General features: G+C 36.0%; 2 protein-coding genes across 16 annotated transcripts in view; one reads left to right on the forward strand and one right to left on the reverse strand.

Moving 5' to 3' along the window:
- Window positions 1–16944, reverse strand: part of LOC139970082 (uncharacterized) — an 892672-nt gene that overhangs the window by 474201 nt on the left and 401527 nt on the right. The window lies entirely within an intron of this gene.
- The window catches only part of LOC139970055 (uncharacterized), a 78128-nt gene that overhangs the window by 53442 nt on the left and 7742 nt on the right, over window positions 1–16944 (forward strand). Inside the window, exons 5-7 of the mRNA XM_071975671.1 lie at window positions 545–621; window positions 6870–6928; window positions 14353–14388. Coding sequence (XP_071831772.1) covers window positions 545–621; window positions 6870–6928; window positions 14353–14388 — 172 coding nt within the window. The remainder of the gene's footprint in view (window positions 1–544; window positions 622–6869; window positions 6929–14352; window positions 14389–16944) is intronic.

Below are 16944 nucleotides of genomic sequence, written 5' to 3' on the forward strand. Positions count from 1 at the left end.
TTGACTTAATTGGCCCTCCATGCTTTTCTCCATCTACATAAGACATTTCGTTGTTCACATCAGCATCAACTTTTACGGACCGTACGGTACACGATGGCTTGCGATGCAATGACTGATGCATGCCTATATGATATGCATACTAAAACGTTGAACGCGCGCGAAGCGTGAACAATATTGGTTATATTTTTCGGGCAAGTCGTTACAGCCCCAACCCCCCCCCCCCTCCCCCCGTCCCCAAATCAAATTGGGCTCCTACGCCTATGACTATCAATCACACACAATTTACATACAGCAGTTCCAACTATCATCATTATTATCTACATTGTTATCCATTCTAATTTATTTTCTTGGAATCGTTGAAACACAAGACTTGTGATCATAATTAATCCTGATTAGTATGATCAATCAGATGTGATTTATTTCCTTGTTATTTGTTGTTTACTTTGTTTATCTTCATTGGTTTAGTAAACAATAAACATGACTAGGAGGACATTCCTCTACGTCATCTAATCTTACACGTTGATTATTCCACTTCTCTCTATAGGTTTATTTCATACGATCTGCCAGACACTATTCCGGTTGGATCCATTCCATCATCCTTGAAATCAAGAAACGTGAAAGGTATTGTCACAATGACGTCATAATGGACACACTTAAAATTTCTTACATTTTTCTCAAGGCTTGACCAACTATGTGAATGCCTGTTGACTTGTTGATTGTTGTTGATTCACAAACAATAGAGTAATGAATCAGCGACACATCATTACCATTTTATATGAAGGAGACACCCAAAACTAAGTCTTGTGATAGTAAACAACGAACTGAATAAATAGAAATGTAACAACACTTAATATTGCTAAGCTTGGTTGATTTAAGAGATATTCCTTTCATTTCGCTCCTTCGAGATCACTGCACTATAAGATGTTTTTGTGAGAAGCCATCACATCAATTGATGCTTTAAATCTCTTTCCAAAAAAGTAGTGGTATCATACACTTTGGGCAACTTAATTACACAGCGACATGATTGTGTAAGGTTTTGAAGTAATGCTGTGCCCCTTGGAGTCTGTCAACCCCCCCCCCCCCCTCCCGTAAAACACACACATTTAAACACATCCGCACCGCCGCTTGAACCATCCTTTCATTCGGAATTGCAGGATAAAGGGACGAAGTTTAACTTATTTTCCTTTCCAAGTTCTGCAAACGAAGTTTTTGGTCTCTGAAATTGCTGCAAAGTGTATTAAAAAATAAACGAAAACAAAACAGAGACCAAAAATGTATCGGAACTGCTGGTGCTAGATGTATCGTACTCGAAATATACGACTAGGTTATATTAGCATAAAGACTTTATAAAGGCAAAGATAAAACACTCGTTCTGCAGCTTTGTACCGGAACGGAGGGTTGTCAAAGCCAACATCATATAAGGAGTAGGGAGGGGGCGGGTCTGTGGTCTATCCCCAGATAAAGGGGAAGTTTAGACTTCAACTGATACCTTCTGAAGCAAAGTTTGACTTATATGACTTGAATTATGTCCAATATATGCGTCTAAAAGCAAAATTGTGTTTTAACTATGTTAAGTTAGTTTGAAATGCGTGGTGGTGGCGTGGTGGGGAGACACCCCATCACTCCATTGATCGACGCTTGAAAAGAGTACAATTTACATGTATTGGCAAACATTAACATCCATGCATCACTTGCCTTGAAAAAAATTATAGTAGAAATGAAATGTGGGTAATGATATGAGGGGAAGTATTAGAACTATATTTGAATTTGAGACCATATTTTTTTATTTTTTTTTATTTATACCCTTACGAAAGTAAGAGTTATAATACAAAAAATGAAGAAAAAGAAACAGAATCGGTCAGTCTGTTACTCCCTTACTGTAGGTCTAAATTTACCCAGATTTAGATAATATTAGGTAAATAAAATGAAGCAGCTTCCAGAGGCTCCCCCTGACACCCCCCCCCCCCCCCACGGGGCCTAACACTACTGTCCGCTAAAAATTGAGCTCTTCTCATAAATATATTTCTGTGTTTCAAAATATCTTCAAGAGTACGAAAAATACCTTCAAAGGGTGCAGCTTAAGTCCAGCGGATCCCCACCAGCCTGCTTGGAATACATTATAGATAACTATAATTTATTGATTACATCTGTTTTGTGTTTTAGTACAGTACTTCAAACTCCCTACGAGAGAACAAGGGATATCACCAATGCAAAAACTCCAGGGGGCTTCCCCTCGTGGAACCAACCAGGCCTTGAAATATATTCCAGAGAAAGCCCCTCGACCCCGCTTGAGCTCTCAGAAACGTTCTGTACAATTTTGAGGTTAAGCTTCTTCCTGAAACCCTACCTAAATCTGCAACTTCCGGGGACTTCGCATCACACCCTTTAATAACATTCAACTATCAAAGAAAAATATCTAATTTACATTTTTGGTTTGTAAATCTGCATACAAAGCGAAATGGGCATAACACAGGCTTTATGCTTATGAGTAATGGTTTAATTTTTTAGCCATCAATATACATATTGTGTATCGATTTGGTACAGTTTTACATCGGTATTATATACTTAATGAGGTAACAATGTATACTTTATTCCATTTAACGCGTGTTATCTGTCGAAGTTTTAACTTAATATTTTTGTTTGATTTTCGGTGAGATGCTAAACTGTCATGAAGAAATAAATATTAGAGTAACCACTAATCTTGCAAGTAGTAGTTAAGAGAGGGATTCAGATACAATTCAAGTAGTCTTATTCATCGGTCAATGCCTAAATACAAGAAAAGATCAGTAATGGTTTTTTAATGTTTTCAATTGTATGGTCCACCATCTTGTCTACATACGTCTAAAAAAATGAAGACGTTATAAGATTCATTGTAGTCGTTAAAGTGAGTTAAAGCCAAACGAATGTGAGAGTGGTCGGGTGCAGGAGGGGAGGTATAAACACTTCACGCCGCGATTCTTGCTCATGTGCTATTTACTAGTTGGTTGCTATGGTATCTCTTTTTTTTGGGGGGGGGGGAGGGTGAGGGTGGGTGATTTGACTAAGGAGCTGCAGTATATGTGCGTCTTGCTGTAATGTTATATACGTCACTAGTCAAACAAAATGTAAAATGTACATGCATGGCAGATCACTATACCACCTTACATTACATCTCCGAAATATACGTTTTCAAGCAATACTACTGTTGTTATGAACACCTGAATTTCATGTTTTGATGTATAATAAATATACAAATGGACATGGAAAGAAAAAAAAACCTTGCATAAAAATACTTCCGACTATTTCTTTTACTGCGATCCAGGGTTTGCATTAGCCGCGGGATTGCGCCATTCCCGCAGTTTTTTATTTTAAATCACGCATGTAAAAAATTGCCAATACGGGAAGTGCCGTAAATAAATTTCAGCTCTCACCTGAAATTATACATACATTACGGCTGTGACCGTGTAGCGATTCATCGATACACGATCGCATTTGGAATAAACGTTTAATAAAAAGTCACGATTTTATTTGTTTTGTTATCCCGTCTATAATCCATCTTAACATCCCGTTAATATCCTTGCCAGTATTTCCTTCTATTAATAAATGAATGAAAAAATATAGCAATTTTGAGAATTCCAATATTTACATATGCACGAACGTGTACAGTAGCTACAACTATGAGAGGAAAGCACTTTCTATGGACTACCATGAGTTAGCTGCTTGGTGACAACAAAGACACGTGCACTCGACAAACTACGTGTGCGTAAAATCACCAAAAATCACCGACCACATAGAAGCCTAAAATCACAAACCCACAAATTGTGTCGCAGTTAGCTGGTACTAAAATATTCACCGAATACTTTCGTTATTGCTGCTATCTTTGACCACATGATAGCCAACCACCAGCCTAAGTCAAAGGGGAAATCTAGCCTAACCATCTGCTTGTTATCTCAAATTGTAAGACAGTTAGCTGGAACTGAACTATCCATGGAATACTTTATTATTACTGCTATCTCCGACCAAATGCTAGCCTATGACCACATCGGTTTCTTACACACACACACACACGCACACACACAGAAGCGTAGCCTTCTTAACAACTTTTTAATTACGGCAATTCGGCAATTGTTTAGAAGGCATGTGCTATGTTTTGAAGAGGTATTATAGTATTGTACGTACACAGTTGCTGTTGCGATGGATTAAATATTTCAATCTTGATTAGTTTTTACCGGTATAATATTTTCGTTTTCAGTGTTGAATGATTTTATCCACACAGGAGAAAGAACCATTACGAATGGCTCACACTGCAATTAGTAAGCAATTAAAACAGCCATTTACATTTAAAAGACAGTTATTTCATTAAATTAATCTTCCGTACTCGCGTGTCTTGATTAATCAAACCATGAAATAATGAATTTAAAGCACTCTCGTAGCAGTTACGAGATCTCCCCCCCCCCCCCCCCAGAAACGGGTACCCGTTTTGTGTGTTTTCGATTCGGGTACACGAATGTTCGGTCGGGTATCCGGGTAACCGACTCAGGATTATAATGTTCGTACTCATTAAATAAAAGTAATGCTCAAGAGAAAGTTTTCATCCTTCGCTAGGATCAAGTAAATCATCATGGATGCAACTATGCAGCAGGCTATGGTAGTCTCTGATGAAAAAGGAATTATCGTTCGTGACATACTCTCAGGACATCGGGAATGGGATCACGTGATAATGACGATGATTTGTCTAGTCCTGTAGCGCCATAATTTAACTCAATAGAGTTATTCCTAATACATTTAGTCCTTGGTTTTCATGATCTTTGATGATGTCACTAATGCGTTGTAGTATAAAGCTGAATATCTTGATAACCAGGATAGCTTTACAAACATCACGACCAATCAAATGTTTCATTTCTCTGTACAATAACACATATATACTAAGATTCTACCTACATTCATTATTTAAATTAATTTATAGTAATGTAAATACATACAAACCTCTCTATCTCCACCACTCAACATTATTTCTCGTACACAGTGTACGCTTTTTAACTGTTCTGTGTTTAATGGACACATCGAGAATCTCATTGTTAATGGCGGAGTGACGTCACTGCTGATGATGTCATCATTGATCAATCTCAAAGACAGAAGTAGTTAGAGTAAACAACACATTTGCTCCGATCCAGCAAATATTTGACTATTTTAGACAGATGTGTGTGTAATAGCTACTTAATTATCTCGTGATAACAGCTCAGAGAGAGAGATTCAGAGACGATGCAGTCAAAGTCACAGAAGCTTGTGGTTTATTTAACATTTCGAAAACGTTGATATTTGGACGAGTAACTAAGTGTATAAAACTTAAATTTATAATTTCATTTTCTGACACTCTCATAACCTATTCCTGCCACCCCCCCCCCCTTACCACTATATCTACTTTGTACCGTGTTCCTACACCTATGATTTATTCTTAGTACAGTTTAAAGAACATTAAACCAGGGAGATGTTATGGAACTCTCTGATTAAACAAAGGAACCCTGAGCGTAAAACAAATAACCTTCCTTTACCGAACTGGAATGCTCTCAGATTAAGCAGTCCTCTTACATGGATACTGGCTACGTGGTTATGAAAATGTATTGTTTATTATGTTAAATATATAATTTAACTTAATTTAGCTATTCAAACAAAATTCCCTTTTTCTTCTATTTTCCAATTTATTTGACACGGTGTTTAATTATGACTCTCGTGATTTGTGATGACGTCACTGATGTTGAGTGATCTCTGATCCGTTCATCGTCTCATGGATTATTAATCTTAAAGCAGCATTTTGCGTCCTTTTCTATGATTTTTCTCAACCTCACTTACTCTACTATGCCATAATGACATACATAACTAGCTTATCTATCTTACTCCAAATGGTGGCATAAAAGTCGAAAAATTTGCAACTTTCAACTTTGTTTTCTCCAAGATATTTCCGTTAGAACCCAACAAACCTCGCCCATAATATGAATATTTAAACACTACGAACGTCATTGGCCAATAGGCCTATGTAATACAACACCATGCTTTATTTGTGTACAATCTATATGGCAGTTGTACCAGGGAGTTCCATACATCTCCCTGGTTGTACCAACGCAAAGTCTTGAATCTATTTTTAGCAACGGCTCATAACTAAACCTGCATCTCTGATTGGTTGAATTCAAAATAGTGGGTTTTGGGGGAACTGTATGCGATTAATTTTAACTGTGGAATTTGTCGTGGACACTCTTCACATTATCTGCAAATATCCTTAATTACTCGCCAATTAACGTTGTTGGCAGGGAAAAACTTGGCTAATATCTTAGTTTGCTGTTTTGTGATTGATATATGTAAAAAACTCGATGGACATGTCAAAAAAGTAGAAAACGGCGACCAAACGCAAAATGCTGCTTTAATCTGAGCATCGAATACTCGACAATCATGATTTGGTTTCTTAATTTAGTCCAAGACTTGTTTCTGTTTGAATGGGATCATATGCTTTCATTTAAGATAATTGATCACATATATTAATATGATGATAACAATTCTAACCTAATTGGTTATAGAACTAAGAGGATAATAGTTGTAAACTGATCAGGTATAAAACCGAGGTGATAATGATAGTTAACTGATCGGTAATCTTACTGAGATATAAGGATTGTAAACTGATCAGCTATATTACTGATATGATAATGATATCAAACTAATAAGATCAAAATTAAGGAATCAACTGATTACTCAGCTGATATGAATGTATCATCGACGGCCAACATATATCAGTTGAATATAATGTTTATTACTTCAGTCCGCCCACCCCCCCCCCCCAAACAAAAAGAGATTCAAATTGCAAATGTGTTTTAATCAATTTCGTTCATTTTATTCATCAGTATGGATCAATAAGTATCCTGATTCTCGTCGCCTGAATCTACAGACCGGTCTATGGCAGGTAAGATATTATGCACCTTTCTTACAGCTATTGCTCATAATGCATTCTGGTCAGCTTATTTGAGCTAAGTTGCTCTCTGTATTACGGTACCAGTAAATATAAAATTAATATTATGATAACGTAATCGGTGAAATGCAGTTAATAAATGGTAGCATTAGAATTAGATAAACTTAAAGGAACTTAAAACAACATAAATTTACAGATATCTTCCTGCTCCTGTTCCCAAACGTGTGTCCCATATTAACCAACCATAAATTTGTTTTATTATTCAAGATATTCTCTCACAAGTCTATATATATAAAGGCACAATACTTGCTTACAGAAACAAGACACACATGCTAAGTTTTCATTTAATCAGGATTGTATTAATATTTTGCTAACATTGAAGAAAAAAGCCTTCATCAGAAAGTAATGAATATTTATGAATATTTATCTACTATATATTTACTGAAAAGATAATAAATTAACTTTGTTCCTTAAAAAGTGTTAGGGTATTTGAATTATCAATTGCTTAAAGTAGTATTTATCCATAAGAGTGTTTATTAGTGACATTGAAACCAATAAACTCTGGTATATATTATTCTGAATGGTAATGCTTGCTATGATCCTGGTCATTTGTGTATATGAAAGGAGGAAAAGCTATTTAAATTACTGATATTTCAAAGACTCCGATCTAATAATTTTTTGGGGGGAGGGGGGCTGGGGGCGGGGGTATTATTAAATTCGTGTAAAATGGGAATAAATTAAAAACATATTAAACTCTGTAGTATAATGTGTAGCTCTACTAACCCGTTTCGTTGTTCTGTTGTACGGATAACATGATAACCGACACATGTATGTATGTATGTATATGTGATCTTCCCGCAAGCAGGAACTCGCGAAAGAAGCCATGGAGGCTTGTAGACTCGCAAGCTGACCGAAGCCAATCTCTCGGCACACATCCATTTAACGTCCATGTCGGGAAGTTGTTATTGAACAACACCCTTGCCAGACGACACACATTGCTGTCGGCGGGGATTCGAACCGGGGATCTAAATCGGGGATCTAAATCGGGGATCTTACATATGTAATCACTTATATGAATATAAGATATATTCGTATTATTTCCCGCGTGTTTGTAACAGACACAGATATAAATACATTCGACGGTTTAGAAGATGTCAGGATTCGAATGGGGGGGGGGGGTTGTGTGGGGGTTGTGAGGGGTTTGTGGGGGGTTAGAGTGGAGTTGTTCCACTCGGTTACTGATAATCTCTTTTAATATTTATAATTTGTCGTCGGCTAATTGTTTATGTATCTTGATAATTATCTTAAATTGTTAAAGATATTATATTGCAACACCCGGGGCATATCATTAGTGTCTAGCATAAGGTGGAGTATTGAGGGCGCCAAATAATACAGGAACAGATTGACATTTGGACAGGTTTGCTACATATTGTACAATCGTTTTTGACACATGCCGTTTTATTAATGTTCGAGGTTGTGAATTTGCATCCAATAAACCTCACGTTTATTCTGAGATGAAACCATAGAATGTTAAAAATCATATTGAACAGGTCTGTTCTTGTAATTTCTGTGTAATTGTTCATCATAACACATAACAACAGTCCTAACAGTCCGTTTAACTGACCATGTATCTTACTGTACCAGCTCCCTGGTTTTAACTGGTCATGTTTAGGTTTTTAGTTGTTTCTGATGGTGTGAGACGTGGGTCTTCCATGCATCAATTTAACATTAACGGATACATCACTTTAAATTGTTGGTCTTGATTCAAGTAATAACTAATCAAATTAAATTTAACCCTTTCTATGGTACTTTGCAAATTGGTCAAATGCACAGGATGGTGATGGGAAAATTTGGAAGTTAGTATTAGGAACAGATGTATGTGGAATTTAACTCTAAAAACTTATTTTAAGTTGATTTCTATACTGTCTTAGTGTTTAACTCAAATAATGTTGAGAATGAAGTCACTGCGTAAACGTTTTAATAACATTAAATAAAGCTGCATGCTACGTAATAGGTTATAACGTTGACCAGTCCATATAATATTCACACATAACTCGATATCCCTGCAACTAATTAAGAGATCTGTGTATGTTGTTACAACCACATGACTGCTACTTATACTAGTGAGGTATTTATCGTTTAATCAGATTCAGACAATATTTTGCCCCACAAATTTATTGTCATGTTTTATTTGTTTGTTTCCAAACCTTTAATATCTCTGACTACTCTCATCTCTCCTGGTTTGATTTTGGTGAAATAAATGTAAATATGTTTTCAAGGTCCTTATCTTTCCTTTTACGGCTATAAGTTTGTTACCAGCAGATTGAAGCAGATAACAACACAAAATACAGAACCTAGAAATATCCATCATGATATTCTTCCATTGTGAATTAAATCTTGCTAATAAATTAACTGTGTTGCTTAGAAAGCTTCAGGGGATTAGAAGGATCATTTGCTTAAATTAGTATTTATCCAGATTAGTGTATACGTCACTGACATAAGTGTGTGGGTCCAACAGGCTTAGATATAATGAAAGGACTAGTCTGGTTTTTATTTGAAACCAATAGACTCTGGTATATTCTTCTGAGTGGTAATGCTTGCCATGATCTTGGTCATATGTATATATGGAGGAAACAGGGAGCTATTTTAATTACTGACATTTCAAGGGTTCCGGGGGTGGGTGGGGGGATAAGGATCATTGTATTTGTGTATAATGGGAACAAATTAGAAAACAGAAAGAAACTCTGTAGTATATATGTGTAGCTCCTCTTATCCGATTCGTTGTTATCTTGTGCGGATACCATGGTAACCAAAACAAATGCAATCTCTTGATAAAATATAAATATAAGACAAATTTGTATTATTTCCCGCGTGTTTGGAACGGACACAAACAAACATACATTAGACGATTTTGAATGTGTCAGGATCCGAAGGGGGAGGGGGGGGGGGTTTGGAGTGGAGTTGTTCCAACTCGGTTAATGATAATATCGTTGAATACTTATAATTTGTTGTCGGCTAATTGTTTATTGTATCTTTATAATTATCTGCAATTGTTAAAGATATTATATTGCAACACCTGGACCTTATCATTAGTGTCTAGGATTGGGTGGAGAGTTAAGGGCGCCAAGTAAAATACAGGAATAACTCACGTAAATTATGTATCACGTTTATTCCAAACGTAGACACAAACTTTTAAAAGTTTGAAAGTGAACAGAAATACATATCTTTAAAATATATGTTTATAATAAAACTATGTAAGCAAATCACGAGCATCGTTATGATAATTAACAAACGAGCATAGCATTTCAACATTCAGTAGAACACTTGTACAGAAGTGCACTTTTGCTATCCTTTCTTCTAAGTTCAATCTTACTCAATTATTAACTCAAATGTATCAAGGTAAATGTTTCTGTGACGGTTCCACGTACACTCATGTGTAGAGGACATTAAATACCTGTAGTTTGTAGGTCAGAAATGAGGATGAACAGGTAATATTACAGATGGTGACCGATGCGAAGCAGCGCGATTCGACATTGTTGTTCTTTGTTTAGTTTTAAAACCATAATAATAAACTGGTTTTATTTCCTAATATCTGTGTGTGGAGTGCATAGATTAACGAAATTGCTTGTGAACATCAGACTCACCGTTTCCCAGAGTGCAAATGCTAGACATTTTGGCGATTGATATAAATGAAGGAAGAGGTGATACGGTTATTGATAAAATGAAAGAAATTGAAGGCTATTTTGTTATATTCGTGATTTGGAATAAACTGTAGAAGAAAATCTTGCAAATATATTTTTGTAGTGGCTTCAGATTGGCTCTGTGGAGTAAATCTGTACCGATGATTCAGTAGAGCTGTCGGTCAAGGGTCACGGTTTTGACGATGTTTCGCGGGGTTATTAGTTGTAAGTAGTAGATGATGGCGATGGAAGCTCAATTTGCCTTAGCGCTTTAATTGATTATTATGAGGTTTGTATTACGAGGGAGGCGTCACATATTGGAAGAAGCATTCCTGCAAAGACAAGAAGCCGCTGTTCGCCGACGGAGAGCGTGTAGACGCATATTCATTTGTAACACACAGCGAAATATTATGGATCCATAATTACAGATACGACTGTCTGGTATAACAGACAACAATTAGTCATAATTATGGTCTATTTTGTTGCAGTCGCTCCGGACTAAGACATGTTTGTTTACATGGATGAAAGTGCTACAGTATGCATAGCTATAGATACTTCAAATTAGTCTTGGTGATTTTCTAACTTTAAGATAGTGACATAAAAGATTTTTTGTTTACTAAATGTGTTTTAAACTGTTGTAACAGTGAGGAATTGGACATTAGTATGTTATACAGGGCACGATAGGACAGAGCATTAATCTAGAATATAATCTTCTTTTTACCCGACACTCTTGAAATGGGCGCAATCTTACATGTTGTCAAGTGTCTTCTTCCTATCAGACTCACAGTATACTTTAGAACCCTCGTGATAATATTACAACGCTTTCATCACCCTTCTATCATCTAAGCTTTGTATTTTGCTCAACTTTCTGTTGGTGCTAGAAACCTACTTTCCATATTGTATTATAAACTGTCCCTACTCCTCTCTTTCAACACCGTTTCATCTGATTTGGAAAGATATTCATGTGTTCCTAAAGCAGCTATATCCGTTGTTGTATTATATTATTAATTTAACATGAAACGAAACCTTGTGCAACTGTAAATGTTTAGATAGATGTGTGCGCATTATTGAAGTGGTAATTCATTTAATCACACGGTGCACTTTAGGATATTATTCTAATTCAGTAAACTTGAAGCCAATTAAAGACAATTGGTCATAAAAATCTACGTATTGCCTACTTATCGTAATGGCACACTTTCTCGGGTTTGATTCGTTATTTTTAAATAATATATCAAAAGATAGAAAAAAAACTTCCTTAGAGATTCTAATTGGAAGGGGGGGGGGATAAATTTGTAATTGACCAACTACGAGGAGTTATTTCTCCAGGATGTATATATATTGTACAATACACAATATACATTAGAAACCTTGTGACGAGGTTGGTTCAAATAAATGAAAATAAATGAAGTCTCCCTTCTACGCCCGCACTCCAGCACTTTCATCCTATTTCCTGATTTTTGTTCTTTCTCTGCATATAGACCCCTTTATGCTCTCCTTATAGAAGTAATTGCCTTTTGAATCAATGGATATTATTAATTTTAAAATAGAGAATATTCAGACAGATAAAAACATATAAAGCGAAATGAATCTACCGTGCTTCCAGTGTTTCTCTCCACACCGTCTCTGTCAAAAAATGTTTTCTTGGTAAAAATATCAATGGATAATTTTCATCTCTAGAATCTTTACGTCTGGCGTCTCTGCACGCATCAATATGCCTTCAACAATCATTTAATGTTACTCGGTTCAAGTAGTGTGAGTTGTAATGGGATTTAAGGGATCCCTATTTATTATATTTCATTATTGATTTAGATTGATGTATATATATTGTACGTGACTGATGTGCATGTGTGGGTCCAAGCAGGCCTCTATATAGAAGGACGTATCTGGGTTTAACTTAAAACTTAGAAACAAATGGATTTTTTAAGATCTCTTCAACTTCATGCACTTTAACATACTAGGAAAATTAATTGTTTGTACAGTGCTATGAATAAGCAGCATCATTATGATACAAACAATATCAACGGTGAATCTGAAGTAATAGTGTTTTTAAAATATTTGTTATTCCTTTCGTCTTTTTAATAACGGCTATATAAAATTTAAAAAAAATAATAACTCGAAGGAGCTTGGGCCCGAGTGGGAGGAGAGGGGGTGTTCAAAGTACCTGGTTATGTGTTTGATTATGTAAAATTACCACCCAGCAAGTTAACTATTGTATCTTCATAATTATACTCAAGTACTGATGATAAAATAATGCAACATCCGGGCCTTGTATCCTCACATCGTTCCTATTGTTATTATTACTCTTTCCATCAGAACTTTTATATATATATCTGTATCTTATAGGATAAGAAACACTCTGATGTAGTAGAGTCAAATTATTCCTTATTTCGAGACGAGTCCGAGACCACTTGGTTCGAGTATGATACTCTCGAGTCCGAACAGCCTTTCTATAGAGTATATGAGCAACCCGAACGAAGTCCAGCTAATACATAGAGACACAGCAATGAAGAGCTCACGCGGTTACTGCCAATACTAGTCTAACAGACACACAGGGCGTATCGGTTACATAAACCCACTCTAAATATTCCTTAATTTACAGACCGTCGCTTCCTGGTCTAAATGTTCCTTGCCTAACATTGAACAGAGAGAGTCGCTTATTGGAAAACTGATTATGTGCACATATACACACTTCTAATTGAACATACATTGACAGGGTAAATTTAGAATAAAAAAATATGTTCAAGGTTTATTATAATTCATCAAATGTTTAAATGTTAACAGATCTATAATCTATTTAATTATCCCATTGTGTCTCTTATTGTATGTATTGATCGGACAACTACATAATTTCCAAAACTTTCATGGATATCTTTAGACTACTAACAATACGATAGAAACAGACCATCTAAGACGAAGGGGGGGGGGGGTGTAACCAATATGCTGCTTTGTGGGCTAAGCCAGATTTTGCTTTTTTTCTGACATTAAATCGATCCAACAACGACGTTCTACTAAACTCTTTTCCCTCCTCGTCATCTTCTCGTTCCATGGTAGCCATCTGATCATCTCAGTGAGAAGTTGGTCATGATAACGTCACTCAGTGTTTGATGACGTCACTCAGTGTTTCATAACGGGTTTAAAACTAAATCTGTCTTTCCTATAAAGCTGATGTTTTATATTAATGTTATTAAAGGCATTGAAGACTCGCCCCAAACAGCGTGCCGCCATCTTTCAAAAGTTAACTCTCCGTTGCTTGCAAGTGAATTTTTTTCTTGTCGCTACAAAATGTAGACAGTAATGAAACGTGATACCTGTCCATGTCCATCGCTGTATCGTTTGTACACTGTGCTGTGGGTATTGACCGCAGCTGTATGTACTGACTGTACACTAGTGTCTAATAACCGACGGTAGTAGCTGTGTGCGTACTTTTTGGGATCGATGGTGGTGTCTTACACTTCTGTTACACCTCATTGGAAACTAGGTCAGATAACCGGCATTAGATGTTTCTTTTGCGCGAGTCTTCACACCCTTTAAGTCCGTGCATCTTACATTGACGAGTCTGTCTCCTTTATTGACTTTAGGGTGTTCAATGTAGATGTGTGTTTACCTGCCAGGAATAGTTTATTGCGATATTTGTGAAGATATATCATTCTAAATTATATATTTTTTGCCTCGTCATGTTATATTTTCCTGAAATTCAATTTTAAAATCTCATGAATATAATATTTCTCTTCCTTTCAGGCCTGTGACCGTTATGGCAATCTACCAGGAGAAGAGGTAAGAGAGACATAGATTCATGTTCCTGTTAATAAGTAACGGTAATTTTAATAACAGACAAAGAGGTATAAATTAATGTTGAACAAAGAAATAAGACAAAAGAGTATTATACTTTGTTTCTCATCAGAGGGAAAAGAATTATAATTGTCGTGTATCGAACAGGGAATTTAGATAGACCAGCTACAAGTTTATATCTGGTAATGATGATAGCACTGTTCTCAATGTCAAATTTAGATGCGGCCTAAATAATCTTCCTTCCGCACACACTGTCAAAGAAAAGATCCACAAAGTTGCGAATAGACATTTAAATACTACAAGGTTAGTCTGATGTTATGGTGTGTTGAAAGTCTCACACCGAAGTGGAATTTAACATTTAAACATTTTAGCTGTCAAGACAAGGTTGACTGTAAAAGGAAACGGAAGGTGTAACCATTTTCTTTATACACAGAAAAGGCTAACTCTAGAAGTCTATATTCAAATATCTCTACGTCCATAATCTTTCATATAATAAAATCATTAGAATCATTCTCCGGGGTGGAGGAGGGGTTGGGGAAAGTTAAGGAGGAGCTAAGGTTCTCACATAAATTTGGTAAACGATACAATAAAGTTTGCACGTAAGCATCATCACATACCCGTCAAACAGAAACACATTAATGATTGAAATTGAAGAGATAAACTGGTCCTCTCTGTTGATGAGTGAGTCTAGGAGCAAGATGATTTACTGGGTTGTGAGGGTATCCGTTGGGTTATAGCATCGTTATTATTCATTGTGATGCGAGAGGGTCCATTGTGACTAAAATGACTTACTTGGAGTAGAAACCATTTACTGTGGAATGTGAGCACCCCAAGCTGTTGTTATACCAAATATAAAGAAACTAGAAACAATGTACAAAAAAAAAAAGTTTTAGTATCTGAGAGATCACGTGCATCAGGTAAGTTACAATGAGGGTATCTTTAGACCAAACTGACATGATAGCAACGGCGTAGGTATTTAATGAAGATAAACCTATATGAATATGAGGTGACTCCTCAACATTTCCAACAAAAGTCAAAAGAATAAACACAATAATTGGGCAATAAGCTTAAATCAATGCTGACGTGTCAGTCCAGAGCGGCGAGAAATACAAGTAATTTAAAGACGATTGTTGTCTAAAAATGGATTGATTTCTAGCACAACCTGATACTGTTAGTATTTAACCATGTAATCGGTCATTTTTTTAATATTTTACCAAACTAGTCAAATTGAGATATAAAGCATGATTCCATTTTATTTTCCAAAGATATAATATTCAATGCAAACATTAATCTTAAACATGTTGCCTACACACATGTACAAACAGGTGGCGCTTGTAACACCAAATCAGAAGGTTATTTTTTATTTCTTTTTATTTAAATTTGTGACATTATCTATAATGACTATTGTTTAGTCCAGCTAACGAACAATGTTCTTTTGAATGTTTAGTATCGAATTATGTCTTCTATTAACATAATTAACACAAAGGCTGCTTCAAAGCATGTTATATCTAACCTACCGAGGCCCTTTTAATGTTTAGTTAGCTTACACGTACAGCTAGGATTGTGTGGGCCTACTGGTAATAACGAATACTGAGTTTGTATAGTCACCATGCAGAAGACGGATGAGTTGACGTGATGAAATATGTCTGTTGATAGGCAGAAAATTAGCGGCTTGTAGTTCCATTGTTTTAAGGCTGAGGGAGGATTCGTCCGACTAAATTATTTAAATCTAAAATATGTAAACCAAAGTTGAATGAAGATGTTTATTCCCTAACCCCCCCCCCAAATTAATGGACGTCTATCAAATTAACGTCATTAAATCGTCAACAATTTTACAATAATTTCATATACATCGGCCACTTTCACCCTGCAACACCCGGATCGCTTTACGTTTTTTTTTAATTAAGAATCGCTTTACTGATACTGTACAGAGAAACTATAACAACATGGTAAGAAACTTCTAAGAAAGTAATATGGCTTACAATTTCTTGTATAGACAGGGTTTTGAGGGTCCTATTTGTCTAAACGGAACAGTGATTATCTATCAGTATAGTTGTGTATATTTTCGCAATTAGGGTTCCCGGGACGCCATAATTACACTTTAAAAACCTACTTTCAGGATTTGTTACGACTGCGTAACTGTCTCCGGTCCAACATGACCACTAGCCATAGGTTTTAAGCGAGCTATTGATCTTTGGAACATTCTCAGAGCAGTTTGGGACTGTTACTTAGACTGGTTTATAAACCACCATAGACCAATATCTGAATGATTTATCCTTAATTAAAATATAGTTTTGGAGAACAAGGTAACACTAGCAAACAAGACTCTGTCTTGCGCACTATAATGTGCACTTAAAATTAACCCCTAAACTGTTAATAGTCTTTCGCATGCATTTATACTAAACGACTATAACGCCTACACTGAAAATAAGAACTGCGATAAGTTCCGCCTAACAAAACATAAAGCAGAGCCCGGTCTAGCATGGTCGAGAGAACCAACTAATATACATATCCAGTTAGAAGTCACGAATGGTGACGTCA

The sequence above is a fragment of the Apostichopus japonicus genome, chromosome 7, assembly GCF_037975245.1.
Source record: "Apostichopus japonicus isolate 1M-3 chromosome 7, ASM3797524v1, whole genome shotgun sequence".
Lineage (NCBI taxonomy): Eukaryota > Metazoa > Echinodermata > Holothuroidea > Aspidochirotida > Stichopodidae > Apostichopus > Apostichopus japonicus.